The sequence below is a fragment of the Oncorhynchus tshawytscha genome, linkage group LG08 (genome assembly GCF_018296145.1).
Source record: "Oncorhynchus tshawytscha isolate Ot180627B linkage group LG08, Otsh_v2.0, whole genome shotgun sequence".
NCBI classification, from domain to species: Eukaryota; Metazoa; Chordata; class Actinopteri; order Salmoniformes; family Salmonidae; genus Oncorhynchus; species Oncorhynchus tshawytscha.
Window position 1 is genome coordinate 57802001 of NC_056436.1, and position 20279 is coordinate 57822279.

The 20279-nt window shown below is 47.8% G+C and overlaps 1 protein-coding gene across 1 annotated transcript; it reads left to right on the forward strand.

Moving 5' to 3' along the window:
• The first annotated feature begins 2763 nt into the window (after positions 1–2763).
• Positions 2764–20174, forward strand: LOC112256247 (lysine-specific demethylase 2A). The gene is made up of 23 exons (XM_042325688.1): positions 2764–3072; positions 3802–3840; positions 6326–6464; positions 6661–6739; positions 6897–6943; positions 7068–7246; positions 9316–9422; positions 10034–10127; positions 10329–10482; positions 10555–10670; positions 10811–10937; positions 11039–11352; positions 13328–13405; positions 13565–13819; positions 13894–14034; positions 14258–14347; positions 16445–16690; positions 16795–16827; positions 16940–17964; positions 18109–18272; positions 18355–18501; positions 18720–18935; positions 19022–20174. The coding sequence occupies exons 2-23, from the start codon at positions 3805–3807 to the stop codon at positions 19201–19203; spliced, it is 3969 nt and encodes a 1322-aa protein (XP_042181622.1). The 5' UTR covers positions 2764–3072; positions 3802–3804; the 3' UTR covers positions 19204–20174.
• The last annotated feature ends 105 nt before the right edge of the window (positions 20175–20279 follow it).

The following is a 20279-nucleotide window of genomic DNA, read 5'->3' on the forward strand; positions in this document are numbered from 1 at the left end:
TGTCCACTCTACCATAAAGGCCTGATTGGTGGAGTGTTGCAGAGATGGTTGTCCTTCTGGAAGTGTTTCCCATCTCCACAGAGTAGCTCTTGAGCTTTGTCAGAGTGACCATCGGGTTCTTAGTCACCTCCCCGACCAAGGCCCTTCTCCCCCGATTGCTCAGTTTGGCCAGGCAGCCAGCTCTAGGAAGAGCCTGGCTGGTTCCAAACATCTTCCATTTAAGAATGGAGGCCACTGGGTTCTTGGAGAGCTTCAATGCTGCAGAAATGTTTTGGTACCCTTCCCCAGATCTGTGCCTCGACACAATCCTGTCTCGGCACTCTACGGACAATCCCTTCATCATCATGACTTGGTTTTTGCTCTGACATGCACTGTCAACTGTGGGACCTTTTTATTTTGACGGGGGAGTACCTTTCCAAATCATGTCCAATCAATTGAATTTACCGCAGGTGGACTCCAAGTTGTAGAGACATCTCAAGGATGATCAATGTAAACAGGATGCACCTGAGCTCAATTTCAAGTCTCATAGCAAAGGGTCTGAATACTTATGTAAATAAGGTATTTATGTCTAAACTGGTTTTGCTCTGTCATTATGGGGTATTTTATTTGTATTTTATATCGCCTTTATTTAACCAGGTAGGCTAGTTGAGAACAAGTTCTCATTTACAACTGCGACCGGGCCAAGAAAAAGCAAAGCAGTGCGACACACAACACAGTTACACATGGAATAACCTAACACAGAGTCAATAATCCAATAGAAAAGTCTATATACAATATACTACAAATGTAGTAAGATTAGGGAGGTAAGGCAGAAAATAGGCCACAGTGGAGAAATAATTACAATTTAGCAAATAAACACGAGTGATAGATGTGCAGAAGATGTTAGTAGAGATACTGGGGTGCAAAGGAGTAAATAAAATGAATAAAAGCATGGGGATGAGGTAGTTGGATGGGCTATTTACAGATGGGCTATGTGCAGTGATCTGTGAGCTGCTCTGACAGCTGATGCTTCAAGTTAGTGAGGGAGATATGAGTCTCCAGCTTCAGTGATTTTTTTTTTTTTGCAATTTGTTCCAGTCATTGGCAGCAGAGAACTGGAAGGAAAGGCGGTCAAAGGAGGAATTGGCTTTGGGGGCGACCAGTGAAATATACCTGCTGGAGCGTGTGGGTGCTGCTATAGTGACCAGTGAGCTGAGACAGCAGGGTTTTACCTAGCAAAGACATAGATGGCCTGGAGCCAGTGGGTTTGGCGACAAATATGAAGCGAGGGCCAGCCAACGAGAGCATACAAGTTGCAGTGGTGGGTAGTTTATGGGGCTTTGGTGAGAAAACGGATGGCACTGTGATAGACTGCATCCAATTTGCTGAGTAGAGTGTTGGAGGCTATTTTGTAAATGACATTGCTGAAGTCAAGGATCGGTAGGAGAGTCAGTTTTACGAGGGTATGTTTGGCAGCATGAGTGAAGGATGCTTTGTGTCCCAGAACTAAGGTATTGTATGTCGATTGCTGAGGATTTTTATTTAATCCATTTTAGAATAAGGCTGTAACGTAACAAATGTGGAAAAAGTCTTAATTTTCCTCACTGCTTCTAATTTCTCATTCAGATGACAGTGTGGTAACCTAGAACTAAGGTTTTGAAGATCCCATGCATTTGGGGCGGCAGGGTAGCCTAGTGGTTAGAGTAACCGAAAGGTTGCAAGTTCAAATCCCCGAGCTGACAAGGTACAAATCTGTCGTTCTGCCCCTGAACAGGCAGTTAACCCACTGTTCCTAGGCCGTCATTGAAAATAAGAATTGCCTGGTAAAATAAAAAAATGCACAATGAGATTGGTGCCCCCTGCCAATGACAGTAGGACATTGTGGTACCATATGTAGGCGAAAACATTGGGTGAATATTTGGATTAATGATTCAAATGTGCAGAAGAAAATATGTATGAAATGATATATACTTGAGCACAACATTCAACAAATATAGTTACAGCTGTGACTCATGGTCAAAATCCTTAATTTACCCAGTCATGTATTTTATTGCACATGTATTTGTTTCTTCATGATGTGTGTGTGTGTGTGTGGTCGTTCATACAATGTTGTTTCTCGGTATGCTGTGTCAGTATGTAATGTGCTGAAATGTTAGGTCTTTTCAGTGATGAGTGGTTGTCAGTCATCCAGTGTGGTTGTTCTGTAATAGAATGTTGTATGTGTGCTATTAGTGCGCCTCTTGTCTTTAATTCTCTCTTTTTCCTCATCTGTTTAAGAAACGTTTTATTCTTTCGTTGACAGGTGGCATTCAAATACTTTTTGAATGGGATGGAACAACTATTGTCCCTCTTACTATATGTTCCCTTGTCCTTATGACAATGGTCTTTACTGGGAATCTTCAGCCTCACTATGTTCCGATATGATTGGTTTATGTACATAAATTGTTCCCCATAGTAGTCTTATGATAGGCTCTCTTGTTGACCCCATTTTGACACCCCAGCGAATAATGTTTCGCTCACGTCGGTGGTCTCTAATGCCATAGGCTGTCACACCACGTGGGGCGCAGTTTAAACAGCTCTACAAACCATCTCTCGGAAAGACATAACTTTTACCCAATCACAACCTTCCTGTGTTAATTTATTCATGTACTATTGGATGGCAGTGTTAATCCTGGGGCGGGTCCTTCTCTTTGGTGTGTGTGTGTGTGTGTGTGTGTGTGTGTGTGTGTGTGTGTGTGTGTGTGTGTGTGTGTGTGTGTGTGTGTGTGTGTGTGTGTGTGTGTGTGTGTGTGTGTGTGTGTGTGTGTGTTTTTTTTTTTATGCTCAGCTGAAAATGGCGGATCGAAGCAGATCGCTTTAACTTTATCGCACAATAACCAGGATAACAAACTACAAAGCTAAGATGGATACAAAGTTCAGCGATAACTTCTAGACGCCGCGCTACGGGATAACATACAGACCACAACAACCCAATGAGTTATTTCAGTGGGAAACTTATCTCAAAAATAATACGTTAGCCATTTTCCGATTAGGAAGCTAACGTTAGCGCAATGATGGCTAACTAGCTAACGTTCCGTGAATGAAGACGCTAACGTAAGTTAGATCATTTTATCTCCATAAAGATAACCCATAACTGTAACTAACATTATACGATCATATTGTGCTGGGTATGTTGACTAGGTAACGGTAGGTTAGTAACTGAAATTGCGTCCGAACAGAGCAGGACCACTAGACACTCAAATTCGGGGAAGTTAGCTAGCTAACAACAGTCTCTTGTAGCTAACGCGTTAGTATATGTAGATAGTATAGATAGCACTCGTTAACAGCCTCTGAACTTGGTCAGTTCTGTAACATTATCCAAGGATAACGATATGGTTAACAGATTTTCTTACAAAAAAAGTGTAATTTGCATGTTCCCGTTTTTGTCAACAATAATAATTAGTTAACGGTGGCTAGTTGACGTTTAGACAACTAACGTTATTTGATTGTTATTTGTTAGCTACAGTAACGTTAGTTAGCTAAATACATTTGTTACCGTGTAGCCAGTTTAGTACTTAGCATTAACTTGCTATGTCATAATATTAAGTCAGTTTATATATTATAACGTTAGCCAAAACTTAGCTAATCTTTTATCCTTGTCCCGATACTGAAGCTGGCAAACTGTCAATCCAAGCGCCAGAAGTTGAGAGTATTTTATACTCATATGTAAACAATTGGCCTATAGTTTGGCTCTCAAAAGCTGCTGTTAAATTAATTAACTGCCCAATTAACTTAGGCTGTTCATGGCATTGTGATTTCTCAACGGTCTCATTCCTGTCTTAGGTCATGGAAGACCAAAACCCCCGTTACAGCAAGCGCTTGGTAAGTACAGTCTAATTAATAGCTACGTGTTGGTGTGTTAGCTAAAATTGTTTTGCAAGTTGTATTTAGCTAGTTTCCCTAAAGAAAACGACTGTTGCATCGGTAACAAGCTAAATCAACGAGAGAGTGTTGTGGATCTGTTGGCCTGACGATAGACTGGATGCGTGTCAGTGGGTTCAATGTAGGGTCAGGTTCAAGTTCACTGTTGTCTGACCTGCTAATGCTTGCTCTTGTCGCTTTACATTAGGTGGGGCTTGTTGTTACCATGCCGTGACCAAGACCCATTTAGGCTTTTCTAAAGGGTGTATTTAAAAAATAAATAATAATAATAAATCAAATTGGCCATTAAAAATAATCCACAGAATTATAGATAATAGTGGAATGTTTGTGTGGATCTTAGAATGTATAGTTAGTCAAGATATAAGAATAGTTGCAGAACAATAGGAAACAGCATGCGGGGTGTTTTGAGTAAAGATAATACCAGGCATAGCCCGGGTTTGGTGGAACAGGATGGGGGTGGGGTGTTGTGCTGGACCCATCTGTCTAGCCAAGATATGAGAGCAGGGGGTGAATGGAAGTAAGTGGGGTGGGGATAAGGCCCTCCTTCTGTGATGCCCACGCAGACCATTGCGTGACTGAATGACTGATCTGCAAAATCTTTCTGTTATGAGTCTTTGTGCCTTTGAACAGGGTTTGGTAGTAGGTGCCAGGTGCACCGTTTTTTGCAAAGCTGCTGGGTTTTTCCACACTCAATAGTTACCTATGTGTATCTAGAATGGTCCACCACCCAAAGGACATCTAGCCAACTTGACACAACTGTGGAGTCAACATGGGCCAGCGTCCCTGTGGAACACTTTCGACACCTTATAGAGTCCGTGCCCAGACGAATTGAGGCTGTTCGTTCAACTCTATTAGGAAGGTGCTCCTAATATTTGGTATACTCAGTGTACATTGGTGTGTTTCCCGATGTGAAATGGCTAGCTTGTTAGCAATGCATGCTAGTAGCGGTCAATCGGCGACGTCCCTCGCTCAAAGACCTTAAAGGCTCTTGCTCTTCAAGGCCCACTGCTTTTGTTGAGCGATAGTTAACGATGCTTCTTGTGTGGCGGCAGTTGATATATTCAGAGGGTCCCTGGTTCAAGCCAATGTTCTGGCAAAGAGGGACAAAGGCAATACTGTTACATGTGCATGGTCTTAGCAGAAATCTCATTCAAAGTGATAAAAGTAGGGCTGTGACGGTCTTAGAATTTGAGGTTATGGTAATTGGCCAGGCGAATGTACACACTTATTTACATGGATATGCTAATTAATAAAACTTATTTGAAACAAGCCATTACACTTCATTATTATCATGGCATTTCATTATTATTATTATTCAGGTTATTACTTATTATCCTTAATCGACAAATCTGTAGCAGTTTTGTATTGACACAACATTAAGAGTCAAAATAAAGATGCATACTTTCCTTGTCCTTGTCTGTTGGATTTCTGCATATATATATATTACACAGATCCTATTTCGATGCAGAATACAATTCAATCGGAGTCCGATGGGTTTTTCCCGAAACATTCGCATAACGTTACAAACCCTGTTGCTGTGGTCATTCGATGGCAGTGGCATGTGTTCTTCAAAGAGAGGATGCCGTAATGGCAGAAATAATGTAGCCGGAGCTACTGAAAACAGGCCTTTTACCAGATTCAATAATGACAGGAGCATTTGATTCTTATGAAAGAGATGCAGTCCAGACGGTAGTTTCCGAAAAGTAGCCCATCGGCCTATAGAGAGAACCGGCAAACTCACGCACAACCCCATAAAAGCACCTGTCAAAGCCACCAGCATATGTCAACACAAGCAAATATTTCTCCTTTCCTTAAAACGTATTAAAAAACCTAGGCCTGCCTTAGGCTTTCAGGAAGTACGCTATAAGATAATGTATTGACAAGGAAGGTATGAAGTGGACAGCAGAGCTATATTATGAAGATGAAATTGACAATCATTAAAATAGAAACAAATACACGCAAAATGTCCATAGCCTATTTATCACAACAATGATTATCAAGGCAGAACGCATTGGAAAGATTTTTCAAATACTGAGGTACTGTTTTGATTTGAATGACTTAATGTGTGAGGTGAAGAAAAGCTGGGCACTTTTCTACATTTGACATTTGCCAGGTACCCCCACGCATCTAGTGAATTTGCTGCCTGAGCATTAAAGGCGAGTTGGAAAGAGGACGAGATAGAGACCGTTTAATAGACAGACTAGGCTAGCAAAACAATTGCTTATAATTATTAGTAAACACTCACTTAGTAAACTATATAAATATATATATTTTTTATATCCTAAAATAAATGTAGGACTATTTAAATGGGTTTGACAGTTATTTTAATTTCATGGCGGTCTTCGTCCACAACCGTCAGTTACACGGTTATTCAATTACCATCACAGCCATGGATACAAGTTGAGTTTCTGCTTTGTGTCACTAGCGTACGGGGACGCGGCGGCGCTACCTCGATGACGGGATCTCGGACGATGAGATTGAGGGGAAGAGGACCTTTGACCTGGATGAGAAGCTGCAGAGTGACAGGTTCAACTCCAATCTGGTTAAACACATGGAGGGAAAAGGTCAGGGGTCAAACCAAGCTATGATATCCCTTAAAGGCGTTAACCCAGTTTCTCCTATGTTATGATCTTGACCTGGAAAAGCTTGTTGGTTTTGTAATCTGGCAAAAAAACTTGGCCCTAATTATGGTTCTACTTCTTTGATTACTTTTGGTGTGCCTGCCCTGCATTGTTGAGGGTAACGTGTGTTTCTCTGCAGACTTCACGTTTGAGTACATCCAGAGGGAGGGGCTGAGAGACCCTCTGATCTTTGAGAAAAAAGACGGCCTCGGCTTAGAGTAGGTCACTCTTCGTCTTCTAATTATCTAGCCCACCTCCTTCTCTGCAGATCTGTGGGAGATGGAAATATAACTGCTGGCTCACTCTGATTCTCCAGATTTATTTAACAACCCCCCCCTCTCGCTCTCTCTCCCTTCCTCTGTCTTATTCTGTCAGGATGCCAGACTCTGATTTCAGTGTGAGTGACGTCAAGCTGTTTGTAGGTAAGGCCCAAACTATGAAGACTCTTATGAACTCATGGCTGCTGATTTCATCTGAATTTTGAAACAGTGCTGCAGGGCCTTTAAGTAATTCTCCCTGCCCTTTGCCTGACCCCTTCTGTCATAGGCAGTCGGAGGATGGTCGACGTTATGGATGTGACCACTCAGAAGGGCATCGAGATGTCCATGGCCCAATGGCGGCGGTACTACGAGACCCCGCCTTCGGAGCGAGATAAGCTCTATAACGTCATAAGCCTGGAGTTCAGTCACACCAAGCTGGAGAACCTGGTGAAACGACCCGCCTCGGTAAGACCTGTGTAGGCGCGCGCACGCACACACATACCAGTAGTTCTGAGTGAGGAACCATCATTATATACACTACCGTTCAAAAGTTTTGGGTCCCTTAGAAATGTCATTGTTTTTGAAAGAAAATCACTTTTTTTGTCCATTAAAATAACATCAAATGTTGTAAATGACTATTGTAGCTGGAAATGGCAGATTTTTTATGAAATATCTTCATAGGAGTGCAGAGACCATTATCAGCAACCATCACTCCTGTGTTCCAATGTCACGTTGTGTTGGCTAATCCAAGTTTATCATTTTAAAAAGTTAATTGATCATTAGAAAACCCTTTTGCAATTATGTTAGCACAGCTGAAAACTGTTGTGCTGATTTTAAAGAAGCTATAAAACTGGCCTTCTTTAGACTAGTTGAGTATCTGGAGCATCAGTATTTGTGGGATCAAACCCATAAATGCTGATGCTCCGTATGTGTAAATTCCATAAAAGATCTGCTGTTTCCAGCTACCATAGTCATTTACAACATTAACAATGTCTACACTGTGTTTCTGATCAATTTGATGTAATTTTAATGGGGGAAAAAATGAGCTTTTCTTTCAAAAACAAGGACATTTCTAAGTGACCAGAAATGTTTGAATGGTAGTGTATTTTTTTCAGTTATTAAATATCTAAATGACCAACGTCTGTTCAAGTACTTTAATTCCATTTTGTTTTTTTGTAAGCCAATTCGCTGTTTAATTAACTAAATAAATCAAGTTCAGAACTATGTGGGATGCTGGACTGAAGGGAGTTGGGGTTTTCATTAAGCAAATATTCCATTTAATTCAGCACAGAACCCTGGAAAATGACTAGTGTCCATAATCCATTACACTTGTTTTTTTCCTGGCTCGAACAGAGAGGAAGAGGCGAACGGTTTCACTCTCGCCAAAACCTGTCCAAAATAATCCCAATGCGTTTTGGACCTAAGATTGTCGCCTGCCTTGTCGCCTGCCTTGTCGCCTGCCTTGTCGCCTGCCTTGTCGCCTGCCTTGTCGCCTGCCTTGTCGCCTGCCTTGTCGCCTGCCTTGTCGCCTGCCTTGTCGCCTGCCTTGTCGCCTGCCTTGTCGCCAGCCTTGTCGCCAGCCTTGTCGCCAGCCTTGTCGCCAGCCTTGTCGCCAGCCTTGTCGCCAGCCTTGTCGCCTGCCTTGTCGCCTGCCTTGTCGCCTGCCTTGTCGCCTGCCTTGTCGCCTGCCTTGTCGCCTGCCTTGTCGCCTGCCTTGTCGCCTGCCTTGTCGCCTGCCTTGTCGCCTGCCTTGTCGCCTGCCTTGTCGCCTTTGGGACAACGACTCCCATTGTTAGGGCGAAGACATGAGCATTTCTTCATTATATTCAGATCTCTGGACAGATACATGTTTACGCCTGCTACGTTATGTTCGATATACACATGCCATATGAGAGAGGAATGTACACAACACAATGAAGAGAGACAGAGACGGTTGAGGAAGTTATATCTTATCTACTTTGACGAACTAGTAGCATGACTAAAGACAGTACAGTATGGGGGAGAACAATGTTAGATGGCCTGACTGGCTGACTGCTCCTGGCTGAGCAGAGAAGAGAGGAGGACTTCAAGGAATGAGAAATTATAAAGTCATCAAATAAAAAACGAAGTGATAAACACAACTGAAATATTGTATTTCATAGTAATTTCCTATTCTATTGATGTCTATGCAATGTGGATCTGATCAGAGGCAAGGTGAAATTTTATTTTTGGCAATCAATGTTCACTATTTTTGGCTTTGGAATTTCCATTAAAAAGCTCATCACTGTAGTGTCATTATTTCATAATGCATTTAATGTTTAAAAAAATAATCAAAGTCGAAAAATTGTGATAGTCTTTAAATAGTCGAACCAAAACCGAACTGACCTCGAAGCACTAATCACTCAGTACTACAAACCAGAAAACCTTGTCAAACACCAAACAATCACATAGCAAGTTCAGGTGTCTGACAATTGTAAACACTGGGCTATCACTTCCACAGAGCTCTGGACAGTCAGTGGTGCATGTCCCTGCTGACCTTCCCTCCCTCTCCCCAGGTGGATTTGATCGACTGGGTGGACAACATGTGGCCAAGGCACCTGAAGGAGCGACAGAGAGACTCAACCAACTCCATCATAGACATGCAGTATCCCAAAGTGCAGAAGTGAGTCCCGAACCTGCACCTTTTTATGGCTTTCATTCCACGAGTACTCAACCACTTCATTTTAAAATATTTACCCTTCCGTAACAATGCGCTGTTGGCCTCCCGGGTGGTTAAGGGCTCTACTGCAGCGCCAGCTGTGCCACCAGAGACTCTGGGTTTGCGCCCAGGCTCGGTCGTAACCGGCCGCGACCGGGAGGTCCGTGGGGCGGCGCACAATTGGCCTAGCGTCGTCCGGGTTAGGGAGGGTTTGGCCGGTAGGGATATCCTTGTCTCATCGCGCACCAGCGACTCCTGTGGCGGGCCGGGCGCAGTGCACGCTAACCAAGGTTGCCAGGTGCACAGTGTTTCCTCCGACACATTGGTGAGGCTGGCTTCTGGGTTGGATGCGCGCTGTGTTAAGAAGCAGTACGGCTTGGTTGGGTTGTGTATTGGAGGACGCATGACTTTCAACCTTGACGTCTCTCCCGAGCCCGTACGGGAGTTGTTGTGATGAGACAAGATGGTAGCTAAAATATTTTAAAAAAATGTGCGTGGAGCGTGAGTTCATTTAACACATGTCTTTTGTTTTTAATGATGGTTGATGTAAGGTGTAAAGATGTATATTCCTTCAGGTACTGTCTGATGAGTGTCCAGGGCTGCTTCACAGACTTCCACGTTGACTTTGGTGGTACGTCGGTCTGGTACCACATCCTGCGGGGGGGCAAGGTGAGACGACACCCAGGAGAACTTGAGCCTTGGATGTGTCACGTTTTGAATCGCCGCAGACTTCAATAGAACACAATTTATCCCTGACCAAGATGGCTGCCATTTGTCGGCACATTCTAGAGTTTACGAACGTTTAGGATTTAGCCATAGAGATGCAATAAAATACTAGAATGGCCTATCTCGACCTCTGACCTCCTGTAGGTGTTCTGGCTGATCCCACCCACACCCCAGAACCTGGAGCTGTATGAGGACTGGGTGTTGTCAGGGAAACAAGGGGACATCTTCCTGGGAGACAAGGCTCGGGACTGTCAGAGGATTGAGCTGAAGCAGGGCTATACCTTCATGATCCCCTCTGGTACGTACACACACTGATACACACGGTACATTTTTGTTCCCCCATCTAACCTCCTCCACTGTTGATGTCTAGGTTGGATCCATGCTGTGTACACCCCTGAGGACACGCTGGTGTTTGGGGGAAACTTCCTCCACAGCTTCAACATCCCCATGCAGCTCAACATCTACAACATCGAGGACCGCACACGAGTGAGTACACTACCACACGCGTCACGCAGAACTCCACTGCACATGCACGAGTACTACTCAATGGGGGGGGCTGACTATTACATGTTGACTACAGGTGAGAGTAGTCACTTCCCTTCAATATCTCGTGTTCTGCTGTCCAGGTCCCGGCTAAGTTCCGATACCCCTTCTACTATGAGATGTGCTGGTACGTGCTGGAGAGATACCTCTACTGTCTGACTAACACCTCTCACCTCACCCCTGAGTTCCAGAAGCACTCGCTCGGTGTTGGTGAGTGTACACACACACACACACACAACGATTTATATTTTTCTGTCTCTCATTTGCTCTGTCTTCTCGTTTTAATCTCTGTTTTTGTCCCTCCCCCTCAGGTCTGACTCGAGACTCCTCGGAGAACAAACTCAACGGCCATGTGAAAAACAGCACGTCGGAGGAGCATAAAGACAGAGACGATGATGAGGAAGGAAAGGAGGAGGAAAGGGAGAGCAAGGTCAAAATGGAAGAGAGCGACGAGGATGTCTCTCCCGCTCTGGGTGCCACTAAGCTGGGGGTGAGGGTAAACCTGACCCCCCTGGAGCTGGAGGGGCTGTGGAACCTGCTGGGGAAGCTGGAGGAGCTGCCAGCCCACAAGAAGTGTGTCCCCGCAGGCATCCGCAACGCCCCCGCCCTGCTCCACGACATACGGGTGGGTACAGGGCACCAGTCTGGAATATAATAATGTCATGTATCCCTTTTAGCAGATGCTTTCACCTCAAGTCATTTACAGTAGTGTGCACACACAGGAAACTGCCAAAATAAAGGAAACGTCAACATGGTCTTAGGCCAATTCCCACAAGCGTAAAGGGTTATGTGGAAGGGGCTAAATTTGAAATATTTCTTAGAGAAGAAATATGAAATGCATAACCATGGTAACCATAACCATTTATTTGACCAAAGTTGAGGACACAACAGTTTTTCAGACAGAAGACTGAATCCAAACATTTTGTGCATTTTACATTTACTGTACTTTTCAAAGCATTTTGTTGATAACAAAATCTGAAAATATTCTGGATACATTCAGTAACATAAGAATATTCCTAGAAAATGTGGGTAGGTGCAAACACAAGACAAAATAATGACAAGGGTCTGAGTGAGGGGACTAACTGGTGTCTCCAAGTGGCCACACCCTCTCCAGAGTGTGCAGTTCCTGAGTCATTTCAATGCCCTTTTATGACTCAAAGAAGAGTCTTCAACTATAAGGTTATTTTTTTAGTTTTCCTAGATGTTCTAGTTCCTCAACGGCACAAGTACACTTGTAGTTGTTTTGTTTGGAACACAACCCTGCATCCCCGCCAATGAATATTTACGCAATCCAAAAAGTTGCCTATTTTTATCAATCACAATCTGGATCAGGTGGGCATCATTTGAAAGCTTTTTCTATTGCCAACATGACTAGCCATATTATGAAGTACAACCTTAGTGTTAGGCTTTCACAAGACAGTTCTGAGAAACGGGTCATAGTGTTGGTGCGCATAGAAAGGAGGTATGGGTGCGTTCTGGTGCGTGTTCCGCTGCAAAATTTCTTCACAATAGACAGTCTCATTCTGTTCAGAATAACCCTGGATATGACGCCATTTAATTGTCCATCAAACACACTGATCATAAACGTTTACACAATCTTTCTGATATGGAAATGTGAAGTGCATGTTTGGACTCGCAGGTGTTTGGCTTGCTACTATTATTAATACAATCCTCAACGTCTCATCTTTCAAATTACATAGAGCCCTTTTAATTTTCAGCATTTCCCTCACTCTGACAATTTGCGATACCCAAGTTCAGAACGTCTGTCAGTGAAAACCTATATAGCGCTGTGAAGCACAGAGCCTGAGCTCTGATGTCGTTTAGAGCACGTTACTGTAGAGCCTCTGCACTGCACAGCCTCTGCGTGCCAATTTAGGCGTTTATCAGTGCCAAAATCTGCCATTTTCAACCCTTATACGGGTACGAGTGTAAAGGGTTTGAATAGGGTGTTGGGCCACCACGATCCTACAAAGGTGGCTTGAAATATCTGATTACATGTGCTTTTTGGCTGTTCAGACAGCAGGTAAAAGTAGATTGGAATCGGATATGCAGATAAAAAGGATTTGAGTCACTTCACACTGCCAGTGTGAACACTGCTTTAGAGACTGACCCAGAAAGACTCACAGCTGTAATCGCTGCCAAAGGTGCTTCTACGAAGTATTGACTGGGTTTAATCTAATCCAAAATACCTTTTTTATTTTTATGTTCAAATTTTTCTTCCACTTCGACATTGGTATTTTCTATAGATCGTTGACAATTTTATCAATTTTAATCCCACTTTGTTACGCAACGAAATGCGGAAAAATTCAAGCACTGGACTTGGTATGGGTGGTCCCAGCAGGAATCAAACCCAAGATCCTGACGCTGCAAAGGGTGCCATGCTCTGCTAACTGATCTACACAGGACCCGTTTCTGTCTGCAGGCGTCTGAGGACAGCGGTTTTCTACAGGTTACGTTTTAATATCCACGCAGCGTGCAACTTCCAGTGCCTGACCAGTACATTGCTTAATTCTCAGTGGATGTTGGAACAGTGTCTCAGTGTCTATCTTTCAATCAATAGTCTTGACTTGACCTTTTTACGTGTCTTGTGTCCTGTTTAGGCTCTTCTGGAAGACCACCGCAACGACGACCCCAAGCTGTCTTACACTGGGAAGCCCATCGTCAAGTGGCCCAAGAGGGTGAGCCAAGAGGGCATGTGCCTCTCGTACACACGCGTTCAAACACTCACCCGACATGCACGCGGCCGTACATGCGTTTAGTCACCACAGTCAAGCCCTCAACAACACGGGGCAGACGTCTCAACTTTCCTCCCTTTTGCTCCCACCTTCCCCGGCCAGCCGTCGTGGTACCGGCCCCCTTCCCCCTCGCCGGTGGACCGCCTGCGCCCGGCCACGCCCTACAAGACCGCGGTCCCGCGCCCGGCTCGGGCCGCCACCTCACTCTCGGCCCTGAGGCGGCGACGCGTGCGCTGCAAACGCTGTGCGGCCTGCCAGAGGGAGGAGTGCGGCGAATGCAACTTCTGCAGAGACATGAGGAGGTTCGGAGGACCCGGGCGCATGAAGAAGGGCTGCATGATGCGGCAGTGTCTGGCTGTGAGTATCCAGTGCACCGCCTTCACGCCCTGTGTGTGTATAGCATGTTGACCGTTGTCTCTCCCCGTCTCCAGCCTGGCCTGCCCAACTCGGCGGTGTGTGTTCTCTGTGGAGAGGGCCAGGGGAAGCAGGAGCTGGCGGACGCTAGCCCATCCTCCACAACCCTGATGGAATGCTCCAACTGTGCTCAGATCGCCCACCCCGACTGCATCAAGGTGACCAGGGACCAGCAGATACGTGGATATACCTGTACTACAATGTACACTGTAAAATCCCTCTTGTGCAGCATGTACTTCCAATACATATTTTCTTTCGTATCCCACACGAGGGGGTCCCGAACTCAAATGGCCCTTGAAGATGATGGCGGTGTTATAGGTGCTTATAACAGTCCTCTGTGTGTATGTCAGGTGTTTATAGCTGTTCATTCTCCTCTCTCAGGTGCCAGGGGAGGGCAGGATCAACAAGGACCTGCCCAGCTGCTGGGAGTGTCCCAAATGTTACCAGGACAAAGATGGCTCCTCATCAGAGGTATCCCATCATTTCTTTATTGGCATGGGGAACATATGTTCATTAACCAAAGTGAAACGAACAGTCAACTTTCAACTCATAAAAGTTTCAAAGGAATAGAGACGTTTCAAATGTCATATTACAGAGTGTGAGGCGCGCGTCTCTCTCTCGCGCTCTGTGCGTGTCTCTCTCTCGCGCTCTGTGCGTGTCTCTCTCTCGCGCTCTGTGCGTGTCTCTCTCGCGCTCTGTGCGTGTCTCTCTCGCGCTCTGTGCGTGTCTCTCTCGCGCTCTGTGCGTGTCTCTCTCGCGCTCTGTGCGTGTCTCTCTCTCGCGCTCTGCGTGTCTCTCTCTCGCGCTCTGTGCGTGTCTCTCTCTCGCGCTCTGTGCGTGTCTCTCTCGCGCTCTGTGCGTGTCTCTCTCTCGCGCTCTGTGCGTGTCTCTCTCTCGCGCTCTGTGCGTGTCTCTCTCTCGCGCTCTGTGCGTGTCTCTCTCTCGCGCTCTGTGCGTGTCTCTCTCTCGCGCTCTGTGCGTGTCTCTCTCTCGCGCTCTGTGCGTGTCTCTCTCTCGCGCTCTGTGCGTGTCTCTCTCTCGCGCTCTGTGCGTTTCTCTCTCTCGCGCTCTGTGCGTGTCTCTCTCGCGCTCTGTGCGTGTCTCTCTCTCGCGCTCTGTGCGTGTCTCTCTCTCGCGCTCTGTGCGTGTCTCTCTCTCGCGCTCTGTGCGTGTCTCTCTCTCGCGCTCTGTGCGTGTCTCTCTCTCGCGCTCTGTGCGTGTCTCTCTCTCGCGCTCTGTGCGTGTCTCTCTCTCGCGCTCTGTGCGTGTCTCTCTCTCGCGCTCTGTGCGTGTCTCTCTCTCGCGCTCTGTGCGTGTCTCTCTCTCGCGCTCTGTGCGTGTCTCTCTCTCGCGCTCTGTGCGTGTCTCTCTCTCGCGCTCTGTGCGTGTCTCTCTCTCGCGCTCTGTGCGTGTCTCTCTCTCGCGCTCTGTGCGTGTCTCTCTCTCGCGCTCTGTGCGTGTCTCTCTCTCGCGCTCTGTGCGTGTCTCTCTCTCGCGCTCTGTGCGTGTCTCTCTCTCGCGCTCTGTGCGTGTCTCTCTCTCGCGCTCTGTGCGTGTCTCTCTCGCGCTCTGTGCGTGTCGTCTCTCTCGCGCTCTGTGCGTGTCTCTCTCGCGCTCTGTGCGTGTCTCTCTCTCGCGCTCTGTGCGTGTCTCTCTCTCGCGCTCTGTGCGTGTCTCTCTCTCGCGCTCTGTGCGTGTCTCTCTCTCGCTCTGTGCGTGTCTCTCTCTCGCGCTCTGTCTCTGTGCTCTGTCTCTCTCTCGCGCTCTGTGCGTCTCTCTCTCTCGCGCTCTGTGCGTCTCTCTCTCTCGCGCTCTGTGAGTCTCTCTCTCTCGCGCTCTGTGCGCGTCTCTCTCTCGCTCTGTGCGTCTCTCTCTCGCGCTCTGTGCGCGTCTCTCTCTCGCGCTCTGTGCGTCTCTCTCTCTCGCGCTCTGTGAGTCTCTCTCTCGCTCTCTGTGCGCGTCTCTCTCTCTCTCGCTCTGCTCTGTGCTCTCTCTCTCTCGCGCTCTGTGCGCGTCTCTCTCTCTCTCGCTCTGTGCGCGTCTCTCTCTCTCGCGCTCTGTGCGCGTCTCTCTCTCTCGCGCTCTGTGCGCGTCTCTCTCTCTCTCGCGCTCTGTGCGCGTCTCTCTCTCTCGCGCTCTGTGCGCGTCTCTCTCTCGCGCTCTGTGCGCGTCTCTCTCTCTCGCGCTCTGTGCGCGTCTCTCTCTCTCGCGCTCTGTGCGCGTCTCTCTCTCTCGCGCTCTGTGCGCGTCTCTCTCTCTCGCGCTCTGTGCGCGTCTCTCTCTCTCGCGCTCTGTGCGCGTCTCTCTCTCGCGCTCTGTGCGCGTCTCTCTCTCTCGCGCTCTGTGCGCGTCTCTCTCTCTCGCGCTCTGTGCGCGTCTCTCTCTCTCGCGCTCTGTGCGCGTCTCTCTCTCTCGCGCTCTGTGCGCGTCTCTCTCTCTCGCGCTCTGTGCGCGTGTCTCTCGCGCTCTGTGCGCGTGTCTGTTCTTCTGTCCCTGTAAGATGATACCCACCAACTCTATTAATACCTGTTTTGTGATGTTGCCTCTCTCTTTTACTCTCGGTCTCAGTCGTCCAGCAGTGATGAGGACAGCATGGCGTCTACAGGTTCTCTCACTACGTCAAAGCATGCCCACCGGGAAGGGATAGGAGTAGAGGAGGCAGGAGGTGGGGTGAGGAAGGGGCGACGTGGCAGACCCCCCCTGACGTCCTCTCTGTCCCAGCGGAGGGCGCCCCCTCCCTCCCAGCGGCTGCTACTGCAGCAACAACAGAACAGGAAGAGAGCCGGCGCACTGGAGCTACGACTCCGGAAGAGTGTGAGAGAGGGAGAATGAGAAGGGGGGCGGCGTAAGGGTTTTTGTTTCGTACAATAATTTTTCACCAAGTCATCTAATTTTAAATCTCTGTCTTTGTGTTGCAGATCAAACTGGAGCGCAGCAAAATCTTAGAGTCGGTATGCACATGCAGCCTATTTTAAAGCGCCGTATCTCTCTAAACCAGTGTATGATTATTAAAAAAAAAAAAGCATTGTTTTACCTATTCTACTCCTCACCTCCTCTCTACAGAAGCAGACGTCATCTCTGGAGCGTTCTCACAAGCTCCTGGGCTCCCAGCGTCTGGCCCACCTCCAGAGAGGGGTGTCCTCTCGCCTTCACTCCCCTGTCGGCAGACTGTCCCGGGGCCGTGGGTCCTTCAGAGGCTCCCCTACAGGGGCACGACTCCAGCCCCCCCAACCCTCCCTCAGCCTGGACCCCGCAGGCAGGGGAGATGGGCGCAGGGGGCAAGGGCGAGGAGTAAGGCTCAGAGGAGGAGCAGCAGGAAGAGGACAGAGACACGGTGGAGCAGAGGAAGAGAGTGATAGCAGTACCAGCAGCAGCAGCAGCAGTAGTTGTAGTAGTGATGAGGAGGAGGACAGGGAGAAAGGCGTGCGGAGTGGCAGAGGGGACAAAGAAAACCGGCCGCAGAGACGAGTAACAGCCAAAGAAGATGAGGGGAGTGGGGAGTCCAACCAAAACGAAGAAGAAGAGGAGGCGGCGATGGATGAAGACTGGAGGGAAGGAGGACAGGCACAGGCGGAGCCACCGGTCCTCGTAGTTTCTGACATTAGCGACGACCTCATGAAGGGCTCGTATCTCACTGTGACCCTTCAGCCGTCGAGGGCCAAACATGATCCGGGGGCCATCGTCCCCAAACTGGAGGCTGCAGTCACCCCCCGCCCTGCCCCTCCCGGACAGATTTACACACAACGCAAGAATCTTGCCCGACCACCACTCAGGAACCACGCCCCAGACCCTGCACGCTCAGATAGACACACACACATCCGGGGAAGCAACATACACACTGGCAGCTCCCATGAAGACGAGAGGAGAACGAGGCCGGGCAGACCAGAGAGGACAAACAACGGTGCTTCCTCCTCCCGGGTTCCTCCTCTACACCTCCCTCTGTCGGCTTTACACGATGGGGAGAGGGAGGTGGCGAATGGAGGGAGCGAACCGGGCTGTGAGAGGGAGGTGTGGGTATCAGTCTTCCGTTACCTGACTCGTGCTGAGCTCTGTGTCTGCATGGCCGTCTGCAAGAACTGGTACAAATGGTAAGAGACAAGCATTTTATATACACACACACGCAGCGATAACCGCCTTTGTTTCCGTAAGCGCTGTGGTAACTATTCGTGTCTGCATGTGCAAGAGTGTATGGGTGCTTGATAAAAAAACTTTTGAAATGTGTTCTGGTGCAGGAGCCTGGATAAGAGGCTGTGGATGAGGATCAATCTGACCGTGTCTAAAGCAATCAGTCCTCAGGCCCTGTCGGGCATCATCAAACGCCAGCCAGTCGCTATGGACCTCTCCTGGACCTCCATCTCCAAGAAACAACTCACGTGGCTCGTCAACCGCCTGCCAGGTACAGACAGACAGACAGACAGACCCACCTGATCTATTACTCACATTGGAGATGTTATTCTCTCTCTCTCTCTCCGGCTCAGGGCTGAAGGATCTCATGTTGTCTGGGTGCTCCTGGTCTTCTATTTCGGCTCTGAGCTCGACCAGTTGCCCCCTCCTGCGCACGCTGGACCTGCGCTGGGCCGACGGGGTGAAAGATGGACAGATCCGAGACCTGCTCAACCCCCCAGGTGAGAGCCACCCCCCCCAACACAGTTTTCTGTTTTGAATTAAGTACTGTTTGGATAAATCCCTTGTCATACCACGTTAATTAGCTATGTCCCTCTGGAGTCAGCACCGGACACAGATATTCTCAGTCCTCCTTTCCCTCTTCTTTCTTCTCTCCCGCTGTCGCCCTCCTGTCAACTCTTTCTGCCCTAATCCCGTCCCCCTCTCTGTCTCTCTCTAGGGTGTGATAACCGCAGTCAGCTGAGGAACATGCAGTCTTTCCGTCTGGCAGGGCTGGAGATCAGTGACTCCACTCTGAGGCTGGTGATCAGACACATGCCCCTGTTGACCCGTCTGGACCTGTCCCACTGCGGAGGCCTCACGGACCAGTCCATCAACCTGCTCACTGCCGTGGGCTCCTCCACACGCAACACACTCACTGAGCTCAACCTGGGGGGTAAGCCTTGGACTCGCACAGCACACACACAGGATTGCTATTGAGTTGAGTTTCATATTGAGCACCGCTGTGTCTCTATCTCCCAGGCTGCAGTAAGCTGACAGATGCGTGTCTGCGGTACCTCCGCCGGCTCTCCTGCCTCTCCCTGCTGGACCTGCGGGAATGCAAGGGTGTCTCCCGCAAAGCCTGCGAGGCCTTCATCTCGGAGCTGTCCGTCAACACCCTCTACTGCCTATCAGAGGACAAGCTGATCCAGAGGATATCCTAGAGGCCCGCCGCCTGTCTGGGACAGGGGGAGGTTGGGTACAGAGAAAAGACTGTAGAAGAAGGACAAGGGAGGCCTAAAAATCCCCCACACTCTCAGAAGGGAGTAGGAGAGTGATTAGTTACTACACACTTAGTGGGAGAAGGGTTTCTTTCCATGTTGTATACATTTTTTTGACTAAACCAGACACAAGACTCAGGTGTTTGCGCTCAGGCGCCGACGCTACGTGATTAAAGTGGGGAGGTCGGGGGTTCCCGTGAAGGTGGCTGGGGGTGCTAGGTGTCATGCCCGACAGGGTTCCCTCCTTACCCTAGTGGTTCTAAGTGCTTTATGACAGGCCGTCTCTAACCCAAAAGGTGTTGGTTGTGGACTAACTCTTCCAGGAGTACTTTGGTCAGGTCGCCCCATCCTGAGACAGAGGGGTGCGCCTATGAGGGATTCAGGGACGGTGCGAGAGGGCAATCGACGTGATGACGAGACCAAAACCAGGGCGGGGTATGAATGAAAGGGAGAAAGGGGGGGTGACAGGGTAAATGGTGCGCTCTCAAACAACAGTTAGAATTCAGGTGCTATCACTCCCAAAACTCTCCCTGTTTTGTACAAATATGAATCTAGGACAACTGTCTATTTTAGGAAATGCCCCTCACCCCACTTTGATGCATTTTCTGTTTCCCATGGATAAAATGTGAGTTCCTTTCCGTTTCACCTGATAAGATTCAGTGTATAAATGTATGATTTGCGGTCATTATTCTGCCCTGTTACCATTCAGCCTAGTGCTTCTAATGGATACTTATTTCTTACCCACCTCACTGCCAAATCTAAAAAGAATATAAATATATACTTTTGTCTAAATGTTTCCCTATTTTAGAAGATGAAGAGAAAATCCTGTAGCACTGTAATTATTTTCAGAAATCTTTTTCACTTATGTTATTATTATTATTTTTTAGAAAATTAAAAATGAAAGATCAACTGTGCCAGATGTAAGTGATTATTTTGAGGGGCTGATATTAGAGAACAGGTCCACGTATGTGCAGACTCTCATTTAACATTGGGTTAATTGATGAGCAATATGGTCCTGG